This window comes from Mobula birostris, chromosome 11, assembly GCF_030028105.1.
Source record: "Mobula birostris isolate sMobBir1 chromosome 11, sMobBir1.hap1, whole genome shotgun sequence".
Lineage (NCBI taxonomy): Eukaryota > Metazoa > Chordata > Chondrichthyes > Myliobatiformes > Myliobatidae > Mobula > Mobula birostris.
The window spans coordinates 6,001,078-6,023,236 of NC_092380.1; the positions used below are offsets into that span (position 1 = coordinate 6,001,078).

The following is a 22,159-nucleotide window of genomic DNA, read 5'->3' on the forward strand; positions in this document are numbered from 1 at the left end:
TCCAGCGAGCTGTGAGTGTTACCTCTAACCCAAGGTGGGGCAGGGCGGTTGATACGTACATTTGCTTCACTTGCTTTCTGCAGGGGACCGTGTTCCTCATGCAGGTCCCGCTCAGCGAGTCCACGTCCTCCACAATGACGAAGGGCGCCTCCTCCAACGTGACAATGCTCAGGTGGTCATCCTCCTCTTCCGACTCCGAGAACAAGTAGTACCGGGGCCAGACGTGGTACTTCATGGTCAGTCTTTTTGCCTCCCACTTCCCGACCTGCACACAAGCAAGGAAAAAAAACAGTCAGTTGATCACGGGAAGCAGAAGTATGAACCGGCCCTGTCGAACCCATTTTGGGAAGGATGTGGATACTGTGGAGAGGTTGCTAGGAAGCTGCCAAGGACAGGTTGGATTCTTTACTTTGGCGTATCAGAAGCTGAAGGAGAGAAGTAATTCTTCCTCACCTTCGTCAAAATGGGTGGCCTCTTCTTCTGAAGCTCTGCCCTCTAGTTCTAGGTATACAGCTCCCCTCCCCAATAGAAACATCATCTCAAAATTCACCCGCCAATTCCCATCAGAATACATAATGCTTCAAAAAGGTCACCTCTCCTTCCTCTGTCTTCCAGTGAGTATTGTATACCTATGAGAGGCACAGATTGGATAAAAGCCAGGATATGGTTCCTTTAAGTAGAAATGGAAAATATTATCACATCCACTCTCCTCTCCTATCAGATTCCTTCTTTTCCAGTCCTTAACCTTTCCCACCCACCTGCCTTCCCTTCCCCACCTTTTTATTCTGGCATCTTCCCCTTTTCATTCGTAAGGCCAGTGATGTTGTGGGGATGGAACCGGACTCTCTGACGGTGGTGTCTGAAAAGAGGATGCTGTCCAAGTTGCATGCCATCTTGGACAATGTCTCCCATCCAATACATAATGTACTGGTTGGGCACAGGAGTACATTCAGCCAGAGACTCATTCCACCGAGATGCAACACAGAGCGTCATAGGAAGTCATTCCTGCCTGTGGCCATCAAACTTTACAACTCCTCCCTTGGAGGGTCAGACACCCTGAGCCAATAGGCTGGTCCTGGACTTATTTCCTGGCATAATTTACATATTACCATTTAACTATTTATGGTTTTATTACTATTTAATTACTTATGGTGCAACTGTAACGAAAACCAATTTCCCCTGGGATCAATAAAGTTTGACTATGACTATGACAATGACTTTCCTTCTCAGTCCTGAAGAAGTGTCTCGGCCTGAAATGTCGATTTCCATAGATGCTGCCTGACCTACTGAGTTCCTCCAGCATTTGTGTGTGTGGTGCTCTGGATTTCCAATATTTGCAGACTTTCTTGTGTTTATGATATGCCAGAGTAGCTTTAAGATGAGGAGGGGGAAGTTTAACGGAGATGTGTGCAGCATGTATTTTTTATAGAGAGTGGGTGGTGTCTGAAACAGGCTGCCAGGGGTGATGGTGGAAACAGATATCGTGATGTTTAAAATGCTTTTAGATAGACAAATAAATATTCTGGAAATGGAGGGATGTGGATCATGTGCAGGCAGAGGGATCTGTTTAATTTTACCAGCACAGATATTGTTGGCCAGAGGGCCTGTTCACACATTGTAGTTTTCTGCATTAACATCGAACAATCAGAGTGCGACCATTCAGCCCACAATATGGTGTTGACTAAATTAAGCCAACTCCAAGATCAATTGAATTCTTCCTTCTTACATAACACATCCAATGTTGTGCTGACCTTTTAACCTACTCTAAGATCAATCTAACCCTCCCACATAGCCTTCCATTTTTCTATTATCCATGCACCTAAGAATCTCTTAAATGCCCCTAATGTACCTGCCTCTACCACCAACCCGGCAGTGCATTCCAGTGTGTAAAAAACCTCCCTCTGAGATCTCCTCTAACCGTTTCCCTACTCATCGTAATCAGATCATCCGGTGCTACTCAATGTATTGTTAATTAGCGGAGAGCATTCTGGTGGGTTGCATCACTGTCTGGTATGGATGGGTCACTGCACAGGATTGGAAAAAGCTGCAGAGAATTGTAAACAGTCACCCCAAATAATAAATAAATAAACAAACAAACAAACAAACAAACAACAGTATATGCATATTGAATAGATAAAAATTTGTGCCAAAAAACAGAAATACTATATATTAAAAAAGTGAGGTAGTGTTCATGGGTTCAATGTCCATTCAGGAATCGGATGGCAGAGGGGAAGAAGCTGTTCCTGAATCGCTGAGTGTGTGCCTTCGGCTTCTGTACCTCCTACCTGATGGTAACAGTGAGAAAAGGGCATGCCCTGGGAGCTGGAGGTTCTGAATAATGGATGCTGTCTTTCTGAGACACTGCTCCTTGAAGATGTCCTGGGTACTTTGTAGGCTAGTACCCAAGGTGGAGCTGACTAAGCTTACAACCCTCTGCAGCTTCTTTTGGTCCTGTGCAGAACTGTGTCAGTTCTGAGTTAGACAATGTGGGAAGTGTAGACTCCTCTGTACACGGAGTAGGAGGTGGCTGAAGACGAAGGCAGGCATATCATTTGTGTAGTGGTGAAGCCCATTTTGCTCCTTCTCACTGCGTCAGTAAAGCAGCCAACATAAAGGCTTCAGCCCTCCTGGATGAACTCTCTTCTTCCCCCCCAACCCCTTCCATCAGGCAGAAGTTACAAAAACCCAATAACGTCTACCACCAGACTCAAGATCAGGAGATGGGATAGAACATAGAACATAGAATAGTACAGCACAGTACAGGCCCTTCGGCCTACAATGTTGTGCCAACCCTCAAACCCTGCCTCCCATATAAGCCCCCACCTTAGATTCCTCCACATACCTGTCTAGTAGTCTCTTAAACCTCACCAGTGTATCTGCCTCCACCACTGACTCAGGCAGTGCATTCCACGCACCAACCACTCTCTGAGTAAAAAACCTTCCTCTAATATCCCCCTTGAACTTCCCACCCCTTACCTTAAAGCCATGTCCTCTTGTATTGAGCAGTGGTGCCCTGGGGAAGAGGCACTGGCTATCCACTCTATCTATTCCTCTTATTATCTTGTACACCTCTATCATGTCTCCTCTCATCCTCCTTCTCTCCAAAGAGTAAAGCCCTCGCTCCCTTAATCTCTGATCATAATGCATACTCTCTAAACCAGGCAGCATCCTGGTAAACCTCCTCTGTACCCTTTCCAATGCTTCCACATCCTTCCTATAGTGAGGTGACCAGAACTGGACACAATACTCCAAGTGTGGCCTAACCAGATGTTATGTTGAGGTTGCATAAGGCTTTGGTGAAGCCTAATTTGGAGTATTGTGCACCGTTTTGGTTACCCACCCTCAGGAAAGATGTAAATAAGGTTGAAAGAGTACAGAGAAAATTTACAAGGATGTTGCCAGGCCTGGAGATCCTGAGTTATAAGGATAGATTGAATAGGATAGGACTTCAGTCCTTCGAACATAGAAGACTGAGAAGAGAATTGATGGAGGTATACAAAATTATGTGGAGTATAGATAGGGCCAATGCAAGTTGGCTTTTTTCACTGGGGTTGGGTAGGAATACAACTAGAGGTCATGGGTGAAAGGTGACATGTTTAAGGGGAGCATAAGGGGAATCCTCTTCACTCAGAGGGTTGCGAGAGTGTGGAACAGGCTGCCAGTGCAAGTGGTGCATGCGAGCTCGATTTTAATGTTGAAGAGATGTTTGGATAGATACATGGACGGTAGGGGTTTGGAGGGCTATAGTCCCAGTGCAGGTCATTAGGAGTAGGCAGGTCAAATGGCTTGGCATGGACTAGATGGGCCAAAGGGCCTGTTTCTGTGCTATGATCCTATGACTCTATAAACAGACTCAAGAACAGCTCCTATCCCACTTTTAAAAAGCTGTTGAATGGTTGCCTAACATAAGACGGACTCTTGACTCCACAGTCTATAAAACCCTGCTTAGACCACACTTGGAATATTGTGTTCAGTTCTCATTGACTCATTATTGGAAAGACGTGGATGTTTCAGTGAGGATACATAGGAGATTTACAAAGATACTGTCTGCATTGGAGAGAATATCTTATGAGAATAGGTTGAGTGAGCTAGGGTTTTTCTCTTCTGAGCACATGAGAATGTGAGTTAACTTAATAGAGGTGTACAAGATGATGAAGCATAGATCAAGTGGATTGTCAGAGATTTTTTTTCTCAGAGCGGAGATGGTTAATATGAGGGGGCTTGGTTTTAAAAGGATTGGAGGAAAGTATAAAGAGGATTCCAGAGGTAAGTTTTTTTTTTACATAGAGAATGGTGGGTGTGAGGAACACACTGCCAGGGGTGGTGGTAGAGGCAGATACACTAAGGACATTCCTTATTCAATATTTTTATTGATATTATATAAATTACATGACTACAAATACAAAATTCATAAGGATACAAGTAAATAATATGAATTACATTATATTTAAATCACAGTAATATGATCACAATATCCCGTATTCCAAATCAATCATGTATAAAAAAAATTGAATTATGAAATGAAATAGAATAAAATAATTGTATTTTATTCAAAAAAAAATCTACCCCCACTACCAAAATGAGCTGGTTGGTAAAAAAAAAAAGAAGAAAAAAGAAAAATATCTTACCATATGATATTATAATAATAATGGCTCCGATCCATACTTTAATAGCAGTTCAAAGATTGTGCAAATAATTCAGAAATGGTCCCCATAACATTAGAAAATCATGTTTAGAATCAGAAATCGAACAATGAATCTTCTCTAGATCAAGGCACAACATAACGTCAGATGGCCTTTGAACATGAGTGGGTGGGGCAGCCTCCTTCCACTCGAGCAAGATCACCCGCCTGGCCATAAGAGACATAAAGGGCCAATACCCGCAAATTAGATGGCTTCAGTTTAGTTGCACTATCCTCAACAATGCCAAACAAAGCAGTCAAAGGACACTTAAGAGATTCTTCAGTACCTGGATAATAGAAAAATGGAGGGCTATGTGGGAGGGAAGGGTTAGATTGATCTTAGAGTAAATTAAAACATCAGACAACATTGTGGGCTGAAGGGTCTGTTCTGAGCCGTGAAGTTCTATGTTCTACATTCTGTGATCTAAGTTCTTGTCTTGCACCCAGGTCTGTCTTCACTGCACTTTCCCTGCAACTGTAACACTTTACTCTGCATTTTGTTCTTGTTTTCCCTTGTACTACCTCAATGCATTGTTGTAATAGCTGTAAAATGTTTTCACTGTACCTCAGTACACATGCCTATCATAAACCAATTTACAGCTCTTCTATCATGTCCCAATACACAGACCCGGGGCCCTCCCTACCGCACTGAATGCAGCTTCATAATTATGACTAGTCATGGACCAGATATTCCCAGGACAAAGTGGGAATGTTGTGTTGCTTCAAGGAAGTTTCAAGTTCATCCTTGAATCACTTTTATCTGTCCAGCTGGCAACCTCCTCTTCAAACTAAGCCCAGAACGGAGTCTCTGCTTCAGAAGTCTGTTCTCAGGCGTTTTCCAACTGACTAGGCCATAAGTGCTGGACTTTCTGACCTGGGAGAGGACACTGAAGTTGTTTCGGTTACCGGTTCAGAGAATTTGGAGGACTTTAACAGAGGCTACCTAGGCAGTTTGAAATGTCTCTTGTATGTAGTCCAGGTCCCAGAATGAAATAAGAAGGCACAGATTTTTGTGGAAGGCTTGAGACCCTTTCCTCGACGGAACAAAGACTGTGCTCCCTTAAGGCAGTGACAAAACTCCAGACAGCATTTTGTTGTTAGTGAGGTGCTTTGGGTGTCTACACTCAGTGGCCATTTTATTAGGCACATCTGCTCGTTAATGCAAATATCCAATCAGCCAATCACATGGCAGCAACTCAATGTATAAAAGCATGCAGACATGGTCCAGAGGTTCAGTTATTGTCCAGACCAAACATCAGAATGGGGAAGAAGTGTGATCTAAGTGACTTTGACCATGGAATGATTGTTGGTGCCAGACTGGGGGGTTTGAGTATCTCAGAAACTGCTGATCTCCTGAGGTTTTCACGGACAAGTATCCAGAGTTTACAGAAAATGGTCTAAGAAACAGGCTAAAAAAAATCCAGTGGGCGGCAGTTCTGTGGGCAAAAATACCTTGTTAATGAGAGAGGTCAGAGGAGAGTGGCCAGTCTGGTTTAAGCTGACAGGAAGGCGACAGTAACTCAAATAACCACGTGTTATAACAATGGTGTGCAGAAGACCATCTCTGAGTGCACAACATGTCGAACCACAAAGTGGATGGTACAGCAGCAGAAGGTCACAAACATACACTCAGTGGCCTCTTCATTACATACGGGAGGTTCCTAATGATTAGCATGGAAATGCAAATTATGTATTTATTTGCATCTTGCATATTCTTTGCAAAACAAAATCAACGAAGCCCTTACCTTCTCCCACAGCCGCTCTCTGTTGAGTAATATGATTACTAATTTGGGGTGCATCTGGTACCCATCTTCACTGAAGGAGAGGTTCCTTCCCTCAAAACTTACATTCATAAGGTATCTGCAAAAACAAGGAGCAAAGTGAAAGGTAAATATCCGGCATGTTCGTGGTATGTTTCAGACACTATTTACCAAAGCACGAAGTGTTAGAAGCTCCAAAGTAAACAACAACACAAGAGCCTGTGGGTTGAAGCTCTTTATAGATCCAACCTCCATATGCGTTTACACCCCCACTGTGCGCAATGCTATTTTCACAATGCCAGTGCGATGACTGCACTTAGTAATCTCCCGTTCTGCTCAGTTAAAAGCACAAGGTTGAATTTCTATGTAAGGTCATTGCCAGAAACGTTAATTCATTTTCTCCACCTACTGACGCTGACTGACCTGATCAGTATGTTCAGCACTTTCTCCTTTTTGGCTTTGTACCTCCAGCATCCAGAGTAAACTGGTTTCGTATATGAGCGCAGTGCCTGCACATTTAGCCACGTGATGCAATGGTTCAGGCCTGGGCCTGAGAGCAAAAAATGATCCGACAGTTTGGCCAATTTAAGCGCTGAGCCAGTTAAAAAGTCAAGCCAACAAGACCGAGGGCGGAGGATGTTCTGGTGTTTAGCTCTCTAATCCAGGAGGATTACTCACCCCAGCACCGAACTGGCTCCGTGGCTGTGGCCTGCATCCGTCAGGTTCCTGAACCAACTGCAACACTGAACTAGCTCTGTGGGCTGTGGGCGCACTCTCAGGGACACCACAGTTCATGTTCTGTGTGTTACTTGTTTACTTTTTATTGTTTGCACGATTTGTTCTTTCTCCCCCACACGGGGTGTTTGACGGTCTTTGTAGTGTGGGACTTTAGTGGGCTCTATTGTGTCTCTTTGCTTTGTGGCTGCCTGCAAGGGGACGAATCTCAAGGTTGTATATGGTATACATACTTTGATAATAAATGTACTTTCAACTTTTGATCTTTGAACCTTTCCCTTGCAGGTTCCTCCAATTCCGCTGGTAAACTGGCCGGGGATCTTACAAACTCAGACAGCAAGCTGAGTCACATGCCAAGGGAACGGCTATCAATGAGGGGTCTGGTCAAGAAGGTGGACTGTAAGGATAGCAGTAAGGGAGGAGAGGGAATTGAGGAACCAGGGAAATAATGCAGGTTTTGGTTTACACGTTGTCACCAACCCGGAAAACTGGAAAAGCTGACAGGCAAAGACGTCAAGAGCTCAAAAGTAGCTGTGGCAGAGGTCCATGAGTCAGCCTCATTTTAAGAAGCCAACTTGCATCTCCATCCATATTGGGGAGCTGCTTTCCCTCTGCCCCGCTCATTTCATTGAGGCCTTTGGCTTTCAGTTTATGCCGCGGCAAGACATTGTATGTGTATACACAGAGCTCCCAAAAGGTCCTGCCATTTACTGGAGTTCACGTTCAAGTTTAATTGTCATTCAACCGTACGTGACACAGCCAAACAAAACAATGTTCCTCTGGAGCCAAGGTGTAAAACGCATTACCAACAGCACACAGCACATAAAGTTACAATAGCAGAAAAACATAGTCACTGTATATATATATATATATATATATATAGTTCAAGTTCCTGAGGGTCTGAGGGTCACGGCCTGTAGATTGACGGCGCAGCAGTCATCGTCGTGCGCTAGTGCTGCTGCAAGCGAACACAATCCAACTTGTCTTTCACTGAGTGAACTTGTACTTTCCTCCTGCATTTGACTCCCAAATGCACCACTTCACATTTATCCGGATTAAACTCCATCTGTCTTTTCTCCACCCAAATTATAGCCTTTGACACTCTTCCTCATGATCAACAAACTCCAGCAAATTTCTATTCATTTGCAAATTTATACATTTCATTGATCACATGCCAAACATCATCATTCCGTCTGCCACAAAAGGTGGGATTTCCTGGGGGCTACCCATTTCAATTTAACTTTCCATTGCCATTCTGACATGTCTGTCTATGGCATCTTCTTGTGACTACACTCACAATGGAGAGGCAACACCTCAGATTCTGTCTGGGTAGGCTAACACCTGATGGAATGAACATTGATTTCTCTAACTTCCAGCAATTCCTCCTCCTTCCCCCATCTCTCTTTTCACATTCCCTTATCTTCTCTCCTCTTCTCCTCACCGGCCCATCAACTTCCTCTTCTGGACCTCCTCCTTCCCTTCCTTCAATGGTCCATTCGCCACTCCTATCAGATTCCTTCTTCTTCAGTCCTCTACCTCATCCACCTATCACCTGCCAGCTTGTATGCCTTCCCCACCCCCACCTTCTCATTCTGGCTTCTTCCCCCTTCTTTCCAGTCCTGAAGAAAGATCTCAACCTGAAACATCAACTGTTTTCTCTTTTCCATGGATGCTGCTTGACCTGCTGAGTTCCTCCAGTTTTTTGTGTGTGTTTGCTCTGGATTTCCAGCATCTGCAGAATCTCTGGTGCTATAGATCCCCGTTTTTTTTTTTAGCTTCTGGATCCTGCATGGTATCTGAGCCAGTGCAATGGGTGCCAATTTACAATCCAGCTTTATTCAACCAACACACATCAAAGTTGCTGGTGAACGCAGCAGGCCAGGCAGCATCTCTAGGAAGAGGTGCAGTCGACGTTTCAGGCCGAGACCCTTCGTCAGGACAGAATCCAGCTTTATTCGTCACAAGTACATCGAAACATGGAGTGAAAGTCATCGCTTTGCGTTGACATCCAACAGAGTCCAAGGAAGCCCAGAGGTGTCACCACACTTCTGGTGCCAACATAGCATGCCCACAACTTACTAATCCTAACTGTGTGTCTTTGGAATGTGGGAGAAAACCAGGCCACCCAGAGGAAACCTACGTGATCATGGGGAGAATACATAATCTCCTTTCAGACATCAGTGAGAATTGAACCCTGAATGGTAACCACTGGCACTGTAAAGGCAGTGATTGGGTTGCCATTGCTGGAACACCAAAGTGTGCATAGTTGGCATCCCCATCCAGAAGGCTGTTGTCTTTCTAGAGCAGAGGTTCCCAACCTGGGGCCCACAGACCCCTCGGTTAATGGTAAGGCTCCATGGTAAAACAAAAGTCGGGAGTCCCTGTTCTAGAGGGAGGGAGAACCTTGGGAAAGAGGCAGCGATGTGGAGGCCTCTGTTTAGGAATGAGGTTGGTGGAAGAGTTGAGGCTATATTAGAACGAGATGGGGGATAGGGTTGAGATTGGCAGGAGAGAATGAAATGAGTTTGGGAAATAAGACTGAGTTTATTTTGGAAACTCCCGAGGACCACAACCGTGTCGTGGATTGGAGGCTTGCATGCCTAAATGAACAGGAGAGTTATGCTGGCTGGAGTCAGGGCCTTGTGCTTTGGCTCTTGGTAGGGTCACCAATGCCAAACAGGTCAAAGGGCAGAGGAAAAGCTAAGCGTGGTCCACCAGACCTCCAGATTTGGGTTTTCAGCTCAGGGTTAACAACTCTGATTGGTAAAACAAAGTTGCTACAGAAACAGCAATGAAGAATCCTTCTACATCTGAGTGTGTGACGGTTTTCCTGAGTCTCCACCTGGGACTTGCATGATTGACAGTAGTGAAAACCGAGGGGAAGCTAATGGCATGATGAAGCAAGCCCTGAACACCACCAGTGATGGAGGACCTTCTTTGAGGATGAATTGAAGTTTCTTATACTTCCTTATGCCATTGAAAGTGGATGTTCAGCCCACTGGATCTATGCTGACTCACAAAGCAATCCACAAATCTGTTTCCCTATCAGCTACTCTCTCTCACACATGCTTCAAACTACTTTGATTCTCCCTGTATCCACCTACATGGGGGATGCTTTACGGCAGACAATTACTCTAAGTTATAGAGGCAGTGAACAGTAGGGCTCTGAGGAGTGATGTAGAACTAAAGGATCTTGTTGAAAGTGGCGTCACAGGTAGACAAGGTCGTAAAGAATGCTTTTGTCACATTGGCCTTCATAAATCAAAGTATTGAGAACAGGAGATAAGATGTTATGCTGAAGTTGTAAAAGACATTGGTGAGGCCTAACATAGAGTATTGCATCCAGTTTTGGTTACCCACCTACAGGAAAGATGTAAACAAGGTTGAAAGAGTACAGAAAAAACTTACAAGGATGTTGTTCAGTTTGGAAGACCTGAGGTGTGAGGAAAGATTGAATAAGTTAGAACTTTATTCCTTGGAACATAGAAGATTGAAAGGAGATTTGATAGAGGTATACAAAATTGTGAGGGATATAGATAGGATAAATGCAAGCAGGCTTTTTCCACCGAGATTGGGTGGGACTACAACCAGAGGTCATGGGTTAAGGGTGTAAGGTTAAATGTTTAAGGGGAACATGAGGGTAAACTTCACTCAGAGGGTTTGAGAGTGTGGATTGAGCTAGCAGCGCAAGTGGTGCATGTGAACTCAAGTTCAACATTTAAGAGATTTTCAGATAGGTACATGAATGGTAGAGGCCATGCTCCCAGTGCAGGTGTCTGGAGTAGGTGGTTTAAATGCTTCAGCATGGACTAGATGGGCTGAAGGGCCTATTTCTGTGCAGTACTTTTCTATGACTCTAGGTACAGATAGGGCAGCTTCACAGCCATCCCATGTAGACAGACATAGTCTTAACCTTTGCTTGCATCTGTTAGATATTTTATTAACAGGATTCACAAACAAGAAATGCAAAGAGAGAGATATTTCTCCTACTTTTCAACAAGAAAAATATAATTAACAATAACATTTCTTAAATATGTAGGTTTTCTAATGAAACCAGTCTACTCCCTGAAATGAAATGTACAGTATAGCTCCAACCACATATATCATGGTCACTTGTTTTAGTTGGCCAAATATTTGCCTGTGTGGCTGATCTACACAGTAAATGCTATTCCCTTGGGAATTCTGCAATGACAGAGATTAATATCATCAGTTGAAGCAAATAATTATTTAAAAGTCTGTCTTTACTGAACCAGCAAAACATCAGTCCCGGTAAAATAAGGCTCATTAGCTTCAATTAATCTAAGAACATCTTACAAACCTGTTTGCATTATGCTTTTAACCGGTAAAGAGGTAACCTCTGGACACACGTACCAGTGGAACTCAATATTTACAAATTTAATCCCAAAGGACATTGCTGCCAGCTTTATCTCACCATTGTTGCCTCAGCAAAGACTGTTCCTCACTTAAAATAATGGTGGTGATCTTCACATTAAAACATCTGAGAAAGCGATGGGATATTAATACGTCAAAAATAGGAAGCTTTGGTCAAGGGCTATCACTGGCTATAGATTGTACGCTGTAATAATAATCTGGGGTGTAGAAAGGTTTTTGTATTTGCATTGTAAATCCTAACCATTTTAACAACCACCCAAGGAATTATTTCTTCTACCTAGTCCTAGGGAGCTGCTTGAGTCAAGGACAATTCCACAGTGATGCCTGTGTGTGAGAGTTTCACAGTGATGTCAGTGTGTGAGAGTTTCACAGTGATGTCTGTGTGTGAAAGATTCACAGTGAAGTCTGTGTGAGAGTTTCACAGTGATGTCAGCGTGTGAGAATTTCACAGTGAAGTCTGCGTGTGAGAGTTTCACAGTGATGTCTGTGTGTGAAAGTTTCACAGTGATGTCAGCGTGTGAGTTTCACAGTGATGTCTGTGTGTGAGAGTTTCACAGTGATGTGAGTGTGTGAGAGTTTCACAGTGATGTGAGTGCGTGTGAGTTTCACAGTGATGTCTGTGTGTGAGTTTCACAGTGATGTGAGTGTGTGAGAGTTTCACAGTGATGTCTGTGTGTGGAGAGTTACACATTGATGTGAGTGTGTGGAGAGTTTCACAGTGATGTGAGTGTGTGCAGCGTTTCACAGTGATATCAGCGTGTGAGAGTTTCACAGTGATGTCTGTATGTGAGAGTTTCACAGTGACGCCTGTGTGTGAGAGTTTCACAGTGATGTCTGTGTGTGAGAATTTCACAGTGATGTGAGTGTGTGAGAGTTTCACAGTGATGTGAGTGTGTGAGACTTTCACAGTGATGTCTGCATGTGAGTTTCACAGTGATGTGAGTGTGTGAGAGTTTCACAGTGATGTCTGTGTGTGAGTTTCACAGTGATGCCAGCGTGTGAGAATTTCACAGTGAAGTCTGCGTGTGAGAGTTTCACAGTGGTGTGAGTGTGTGAGAGTTTCACAGTGATGTCTGCGTGTGAGTTTCACAGTGATGTGAGCGTGTGAGAGTTTCACAGTGATGTGAGTGTGTGGAGAGTTTCACAGTGATGCCTGTGTGTGAGAGTTTCACAGTGATGTCTGTGTGTGAGAGTTTCACAGTGATGTCAGCGTGTGAGAGTTTCACAGTGATGTCTGTGTGTGAGTTTCACAGAGATGTCTGTGTGTGAGAGTTTCACAGTGATGTGAGTGTGTGAGAGTTTCACAGTGATGCCAGCGTGTGAGAATTACACAGCGATGTCTGTGTGTGAGAGTTTCACAGTGATGCCTGTGTGTGAGAGTTTCACAGTGATGCCCGTGTATGGAGAGTTTCACAGTGATGTGAGCGTGTGAGAGTTTCACAGTGATATCAGCGTGTGAGGGTTTCACAGTGATGTGAGTGTGTGTGAGTTTCACAGTGATGTGAGTGTGTGAGAGTTTCAAAGTGATGTGAGTGTGTGAGAGTTTCACAGTGATGTCTTTGTGTGGAGAGTTTCACAGTGATGTGAGTGTGTGAGAGTTTCACAGTGATGTGAGTGTGTGAGAATTTCACAGTGATGTGAGTTTGTGAGACTTTCACAGTGATGTCTGTGTGTGGAGTGTTTCACAGTGATGTCTGTGTGTGAGAGTTTCACAGTGATGTGAGTGTGTGGAGAGTTTCACAGTGATGTGAGTGTGTGGAGAGTTTCACAGTGATGTGAGTGTGTGAGAATTTCACAGTGATGTCTGCGTGTGAGTTTCACAGTGATGCCAGCGTGTGAGAATTTCACAGTGATGTCTGTGTGTGAGAGTTTCACAGTGATGTGAGTGTGTGAGACTTTCACAGTGATGTCTGCATGTGAGTTTCACAGTGATGTCAGCGTGTGAGAATTTCACAGTGATGTGAATGTGTGAGAGTTTCACAGTGATCTGAGTGTGTGAGACTTTCACAGTGATGTCTGCATGTGAGTTTCACAGTGATGTGAGCGTGTGAGAGTTTCACAGTGATGTGAGTGTGTGAGAATTTCACAGTGATGTGTTTGTGAGAGTTTCACAGTGATGTCTGTGTGTGGAGTGTTTCACAGTGATGTCTGTGTGTGAGAGTTTCACAGTGATGTGAGTGTGTGGAGAGTTTTACAGTGATGTGAGTGTGTGGAGAGTTTCACAGTGATGTGAGTGTGTGAGAATTTCACAGTGATGTCTGCGTGTGAGTTTCACAGTGATGCCAGCGTGTGAGAATTTCACAGTGATGTCTGTGTGTGAGAGTTTCACAGTGATGTGAGTGTGTGAGACTTTCACAGTGATGTCTGCATGTGAGTTTCACAGTGATGTCAGCGTGTGAGAATTTCACAGTGATGTGAGTGTGTGAGAGTTTCACAGTGATGTGAGTGTGTGAGACTTTCACAGTGATGTCTGCATGTGAGTTTCACAGTGATGTGAGCGTGTGAGAGTTTCACAGTGATGTCTGTGTGTGAGTTTCACAGTGATGCCAGCGTGTGAGAATTTCACAGTGAAGTCTGTGTGTGAGAGTTTCACAGTGATGTGAGTGTGTGAGAGTTTCACAGTGATGTCTGCGTGTGTTTCACAGTGATGTGAGCGTGTGAGAGTTTCACAGTAATGTGAGCGTGTGAGAGTTTCACAATGATGTCTGCGTGTGAGTTTCACAGTGATGTGAGTGTGTGAGAGTTTCACAGTGATGTCTGTGTGTGAGAGTTTCACAGTGACGTGAGTGTGTGGAGAGTTTCACAGTGATGTGAGTGTGTGGAGAGTTTCACAGTGATGTGAGTGTGTGAGAATTTCACAGTGATGTCTGCGTGTGAGTTTCACAGTGATTCCAGCGTGTGAGAATTTCACAGTGATGTCTGCGTGTGAGAGTTTCACAGTGATGTGAGTGTGTGAGTTTCACAGTGATGTCTGCGTGTGAGTTTCACAGTGATGTCAGCGTGTGAGAGTTTCACAGTGATGTGAGTGTGTGTGAGTTTCACAGTGATGTGAGTGTGTGAGAGTTTCAAAGTGATGTGAGTGTGTGAGAGTTTCACAGTGATGTCTTTGTGTGGAGAGTTTCACAGTGATGTGAGTGTGTGAGAGTTTCACAGTGATGTGAGTGTGTGAGAATTTCACAGTGATGTGAGTTTGTGAGAGTTTCACAGTGATGTCTGTGTGTGGAGTGTTTCACAGTGATGTCTGTGTGTGAGAGTTTCACAGTGATGTGAGAGTGTGGAGAGTTTCACAGTGATGTGAGTGTGTGGAGAGTTTCACAGTGATGTGAGTGTGTGAGAATTTCACAGTGATGTCTGCGTGTGAGTTTCACAGTGATGCCAGCGTGTGAGAATTTCACAGTGATGTCTGTGTGTGAGAGTTTCACAGTGATGTGAGTGTGTGAGAGTTTCACAGTGATGTCTGCATGTGAGTTTCACAGTGATGCCAGCGTGTGAGAATTTCACAGTGAAGTCTGCGTGTGAGAGTTTCACAGTGATGTGAGTGTGTGAGAGTTTCACAGTGATGTCTGCGTGTGAGTTTCACAGTGATGTCAGCGTGTGAGAGTTTCACAGTGATGTGAGTGTGTGTGAGTTTCACAGTGATGTGAGTGTGTGAGAGTTTCAAAGTGATGTGAGTGTGTGAGAGTTTCACAGTGATGTCTGCATGTGAGTTTCACAGTGATGCCAGCGTGTGAGAATTTCACAGTGAAGTCTGCGTGTGAGAGTTTCACAGTGATGTGAGTGTGTGAGAGTTTCACAGTGATGTCTGCGTGTGAGTTTCACAGTGATGTCAGCGTGTGAGAGTTTCACAGTGATGTGAGTGCGTGTGAGTTTCACAGTGATGTGAGTGTGTGAGAGTTTCAAAGTGATGTGAGTGTGTGAGAGTTTCACAGTAATGTCTTTGTGTGGAGAGTTTCACAGTGATGTGAGTGTGTGAGAGTTTCACAGTGATGTGAGTGTGTGAGAATTTCACAGTGATGTGAGTTTGTGAGAGTTTCACAGTGATGTCTGTGTGTGGAGTGTTTCACAGTGATGTCTGTGTGTGAGAGTTTCACAGTGATGTGAGTGTGTGGAGAGTTTCACAGTGATGTGAGTGTGTGGAGAGTTTCACAGTGATGTGAGTGTGTGAGAATTTCACAGTGATGTCTGCGTGTGAGTTTCACAGTGATGTCAGCGTGTGAGAATTTCACAGTGATGTGAGTGTGTGAGAGTTTCACAGTGATGTGAGTGTGTGAGAGTTTCACAGTGATGTCTGTGTGTGAGTTTCACAGTGATGCCAGCGTGTGAGAATTTCACAGTGAAGTCTGCGTGTGAGAGTTTCACAGTGATGTGAGTGTGTGAGAGTTTCACAGTGATGTCTGCGTGTGAGAGTTTCACAGTGATGTCTGCGTGTGAGTTTCACAGTGATGTGAGCGTGTGAGAGTTTCACAGTAATGTGAGCGTGTGAGAGTTTCACAGTGATGTCTGCGTGTGAGTTTCACAGTGATGTGAGTGTGTGTGAGTTTCACAGTGATGTGAGTGTGTGAGAGTTTCACAGTGATGTCTGTGTGTGAGAGTTTCACAGTGACGTGAGTGTGTGGAGAGTTTCACAGTGATGTGAGTGTGTGGAGAGTTTCACAGTGATGTGAGTGTGTGAGAATTTCACAGTGATGTCTGCGTGTGAGTTTCACAGTGATGCCAGCGTGTGAGAATTTCACAGTGATGTCTGCGTGTGAGAGTTTCACAGTGATGTGAGTGTGTGAGAGTTTCATAGTGATGTCTGTGTATGAGTTTCACAGTTTTGCCAGCGTGTGAGAATTTCACAGTGAAGTCTGCGTGTGAGTTTCACAGTGATGTCAGCGTGTGAGAGTTTCACAGTGATGTGAGCGTGTGAGAGTTTCACAGTGATGTCTCCGTGTGAGTTTCACAGTGATGTGAGTGTGTGAGAGTTTCACAGTGATGTGTGTGTGTGAGAGTTTCACAGTGATGTCAGCGTGTCAGAGTTTCACAGTGATGTGAGTGTGTGAGAGTTTCACAGTGATGTGTGTGTGAGAGTTTCACAGTGATGTCTGTGTGTGGAGAGTTTCACAGTGATGTGAGTGTGTGGAGAGTTTCACAGTAATGTGAGTGTGTGGAGAGTTTCACAGTGATGGGAGTGTGTGAGAATTTCACAGTGATGTGAGTGTGTGTGAGAGTTTCACAGTGATGTGAGTGTGTGAGAGTTTCACAGTGATGTCTGTGTGTGGACAATTCCACAGTGGAATGCGAGGAATTTCTCCAGGTGCTCTGGCTTCCTCCCACAGTCAAAAGACATACCGTTTTTGGTAAGTAAATTGGTCATTGTAAATTGTCCCCTGATTAGTCTCGGGAGTTGCTGGGTGACACGGTTCAAAGAGTCAGAAGCGATGTACTGTACTGCACGTGCACACAAAGGAATTTAAACTGCGCACAAAAGGTTGTCACCATCTACCCCAATGGCATCTTAATTATATTTCACATTCATACACAATCAGATTTCCTTTTCTGGTTTCTGATGTGGATGGTGTTGGCAACATGGAGTTTGTGGTGACTTGTCTGCAGGTTTTAGGACTGGCTTATTTATACTGTTTTTATTGAAGAAATTATTCAGTGTGCACATGTTGTCGCCACTGGGCAAAAAATTGCACAGCACAAGATTGTTTCTCAAACTGGTCATTAAAATTTAGAGGGAATGTTGGCCAGAAAGGTTCACTCTATCCTGTAATTCTAAGTAAGTAAATTTATTAACAAAAGTATCAAGACACCTCAGCAGAACACAACTGAATCATTTCCTGCCGTTTCTCAAAGAGCTTCCTTCAACAAGGACAACATTGTACTGATGTGGTCTCACCAATGTTCCATATAACTGTAAAACCACTCCCCTATTTTTGTATTCAACCCCTTAGACATACGTAACAGAATTCTGTTGGATTTCTCAGTAACAGGAAGAGGATACACAATGGAACATAGAAGAGGCGAAGTTTGGTGGGGGCGGGGCAATCTTGATTGAACCAAGTAACATCTTGAAGCTCTTAATGGACATGGAGAGGTTATTTGCTTTCTCTGGAGAATCTACATCTAGGGATCATTGTTTAAAGCTGAGGACTTGCTTCTTTGAACCAGAGGCAACATGTTTTTTTCTCTCAGAGGGTTACGCACCTTTGGACTCCTGTTTCCACTCCCCCCTGAGGGTTAGAGTTTTTGAATTTTTTTTTCAGGCGAGGGGAAGAGATATTGATGAAAAGCAGGGGGTGGCACTGTAGTGTGGTGGTGAGTGCAATGCTTTACGGTGCTCCAGTTGTAGGATTGGGGTTCAATTCCTGCCACTGTCTGTAGGATTGTACATTCTGCCCGAGAGCGCGTTGGTCTCCTCCAAGTACTTCGGTTTCCTCCCACATTCCAATGACGTACAGGTTAGGGTTAGTGAGTTGTGGGTATGTTAGTTTGGCACCGGGAGTGTGTTGATGCTTACGGGCTGGCAGTACAACCCTCGTTAATTTGATTTAATGCAAACGATGTATTTCACTGTAAGTTTTGATGTTAAAAGTGCAACCTGAATTTATTATCTAAGTACATATATGTGACCATATACAACCCTGAGATTCGTTGTCTAGTGGGCATACACAGTAAGTACAGGAAATACAACAGAATCAATGAAAGACCGCAACAACGGGGCGGACAACTCGTGTGCAAAAGACAACAATAGGCTTCAACAGGTACACTTAATGTCAGAGGAATGTATACAATATACATCCTGAAATTCTTTTCTTTCGCAAACATCCATGAAGACAGAGGAGTGCCCCAAAGAATAAATGACGGATAAATGCTAGAACCCCAAAGCCCCCCCCGCAACTCCCCCCTCCCACACACAAGCAACAGCAAAGCAACGACCCCCCCAACCCCACCAGCAAAAAAAGCATCAGCGCAAAACTGCAAATACAAAAATAAATTTTAAGAAGAAGTAATAATAGTGATAATAGATAAATAAGTGTTGAGAACATGACATGACGAGGCTTTGAAAGTGAGTCCAGAGGTTGTGGGACGGGGCGAGTGAAGTTATCACCTCTTGTTCAAGAGCCTGATGGTTGAGGGGTAGTAACTGTTCCTGAACCTTGTTCCTAATGGCAGCAGTGAGAACAGAGCATGACCTAGTGGTGAGGGTCCTGGATGGTGGATGCTGCCTGCAATGTTTCGATGTCTATGACAAACAAAGCTTACCTTTCTCTAAGCAAGGAGATGAAAGACTACTGCAGGTCAAGGGGAAAGCAGAATTGTGGTTACAACAGATCAGACATATCGAAGGGCTGAAGAGTCTTGAACGGCTCCTAATTTTTTCATATCTTTGTATAGAATTGCAGGTTCCATTGTACAGCATCAGCTTTATGTAGGTTTGCTGGCTTATTCTTCAATTGGTGCACACATGGACACACTCAAAATATCCCACACTTGTCAGAACATTACTAGTATGAAACACTATCATCAGAAGACTCACTGTTACACAGGCCCATTGGCTAAACTCCACGTGAAACCCCTCTGTTGGTGTTCTCTCTGACCTGCAGCACTCACAGTTTATTACTTGGCCAGAGTGTGGTGTTTTCACTGAGTTCACTTCCATCCTTTACACACTGACTGGAACTGCGTGGTATGTTCTACTGGGCTGCGACAGTTTAACATTTTCTGAGCTGTCAGATCGGTGCACACCCATTACCAATGGCTGTACTCTTACGGAAGTTGTCTCAGCTTGTTCAAATGGCAAACTCCAAATTTAATCTCCTTCCTGAATGGGGACATCTGAGATGGTGCATGCTCATTCGTACTGTACTGTTGGGGCATTCCCCTCGAGGTACACGCACAGGTTTGGTGTCTTCTCACCCATTCTGGTCTGGTACACTCTCAAACTGCTGTACCTGTACACTCATAGATTAGAATATAGTGTATTGCTCTTAATTGGGACACATTGGGACTAGTGCATTTTGGCCCAATTAAGCAGCTGCCCCAATTAGCTGGTTTCATGGAAATAGTTTAAAAGTATTTTTTTAAAAAAAGACAAACTACCATTTAACTGAGTAACAAATTGTGTACTTAAGTGAGATACAGAAGAAATTAGAATGCTGCTAATACTATATAACCAATACTACCAATACTGTACCAATACAGGACTATAAAACCTATGGATTAGTTCTCAATAGTTATCAATGGAGGAATTCATTTGGTGTACACTGCCATCTTCTCTTGATTGACTGTAAATGAACAAGGTCAGCACAGACATCTAGTGGACTGCCTTCAAACAAAACATTTGACGTTTGCATCCTCCAAGTCTTCATTTTCATTGTCACATTCAATATGATTGCTGATACCTTCAAATTCTTTGTAGTTCCTCACTGGTTGAAACAGTTAAATCGTTTCGGTTTCACTCCCGACCGTTTCTGGCTTCTCCAAGCCTGAATACTTGAAACCGCGGTAAGCAAAACAGTTCGAAATTGAGTTACCGCTTATTTCTCACCAACTATCAGAGACAAAAGTCACACTGCTTTTTGAACACAGACACACGCTATTTAAAATTGTTCACTCCAAGCGCGGTGTATTGTCTAAAATGGCCACACAGGTGCACATGACTGACGTTAGTTGGAACTTGTTCATCGACAGTGTCTTGTCCCAGCATAGGGTCTCAAATAAATTAAGGGAATTCCGGCTATTTCCTCGACGAGTTTTGTCTTTTGTCAGAGCTGTCCCAAGTAAGCGACTACCCCTGATGATGTAATCAACTGGAATTCACTGATCGATCCCCTTTCAGAATGGTGCAGTTTTACAATGCTGTTGTCTAGTACACACACATCGTGAATGGCTCTTTCTTCGATCTGAAAGGCTGGGATGGCTGCATTCAGAGTGTACACACACACTCTCTCAGACTGGTGCAGTGTCTTTGATGTACACTCATTTCCCACCAGGAGACTGGCACTGTCTCTCTGACAGACATTCAGAGTTGTGCATCTATCTGGAAAATCATAGACTTGAACATAGAACATAGAATAGTACAGCACAGTACAGGCCCTTTGGCCCACAACGTTGTGCCGACCCTCAAACCCTGCCTCCCATAACCCCCCACCTTATATTCCTCCATATACCTGTCTAGTAGTCTCTTAAACTTCATTAGTGTATCTGCCTCCACCACTGATTCAGGCAGTGCATTCCACACACCAACCACTCTCTGAGTAAAAAACCTTCCTCTAATATCCCCCTTGAACTTCCCACCCCTTACCTTAAAGCCATGTCCTCTTGTATTGAGCAGTGGTGCCCTGGGGAAGAGGCGCTGTCTATCCACTCTATCTATTCCTCTTATTATCTTGTACACCTCTATCATGTCTCCTCTCATCCTCCTTCTCTCCAAAGAGTAAAGCCCTAGCTCCCTTAATCTCTGATCATAATCCATACTCTCTAAACCAGGCAGCATCCTGGTAAATCTCCTCTGTACCCTTTCCAATGCTTCCACATCCTTCCTATAGTGAGGTGACCAGAACTGGACACAATACTCCAAGTGTGGCCTAACCAGCATTTTATACAGCTGCGTCATTACATCGCTTACATCATACTTGTCTATTTTTATTAACATCGTGGCATACTAGGGCTTATTTATTGGTATTTTACTTAGAGATACAGTGTGGAATAGGCCCCTATGGCCCTTTGAGCTTTGCCACCCCTTCAACCCCAGATTTAACCCTAACTTAAACACAGGACAATTTACAATGGCCAATTAATCTACCCGGTACATCTTTGGACTGTGGCAGGAAACTGGAGCACCGAGGAAAGTCCACAGAAAGAATGCACAGAGACTCCTTTCAGAGGGCACCGGAACTGAACTCTAAACTCCAGCACCCTGAGCTGTCGCACTAACCACTACACTACTGTGGCACCCAATGGCCACGCGTAATCCGTAAGTTAACATGTAAGTCCACAATGATGCAGTTGTGTATTGGTACACACTACAACTGATTAATTCTTATCAATGTCATTCCAGGTAAGGCAGCACTTCACCGCTAAATCTCTAGGGGTCATCTATTGCATCTGACGCTCCCAAAGCAGCCTCCTCTGCACTGGTGAAACCTGTTGTAAATTGGGGGAACATTTTGCTGAGTACCTCTGCTCCATCCAGCAAAAGCGGAGTTTCCCAGTGGCCAACCATTTTAATTCCCATAAACAACAGGAATTCTGCAGATGCTGGAAATTCAAGCAACACACATCAAAGTTGCTGGTGAACGCAGCAGGCCAGGCAGCACCTCTAGGAAGAGGTGCAGTCGAAGTTTCAGGCCGAGACCCTTCATCAGGACTAACTGAAGGAAGAGTGAGTAAGGGATTTGAAAGTTGGAGGGGGAGGGGGAATATCGACTTCTCTAACTTCCGCTAGGCCCCACCTCCCCCTCGTACCCCATCTGTTACTTATTTTTATGCACACATTCTTTCTCTCACTCTCCTTTTTGTCCCTCTGAATATACCTCTTGCCCATCCTCTGGGTTCCCCCCCCCCCTTGTCTTTCTTCCCGGACCTCCTGTCCCATGATCCT

General features: G+C 44.1%; 1 protein-coding gene across 1 annotated transcript in view; it reads right to left on the reverse strand.

The window, feature by feature from the left end:
* Positions 1 to 22,159, reverse strand: part of LOC140205361 (glutamate receptor ionotropic, NMDA 2B-like) — a 383,673-nt gene that overhangs the window by 63,077 nt on the left and 298,437 nt on the right. Inside the window, exons 3-4 of the mRNA XM_072272956.1 lie at positions 6,427 to 6,541; positions 60 to 265 (exon numbers count right to left, since the gene is read on the reverse strand). Coding sequence (XP_072129057.1) covers positions 60 to 265; positions 6,427 to 6,541 — 321 coding nt within the window. The remainder of the gene's footprint in view (positions 1 to 59; positions 266 to 6,426; positions 6,542 to 22,159) is intronic.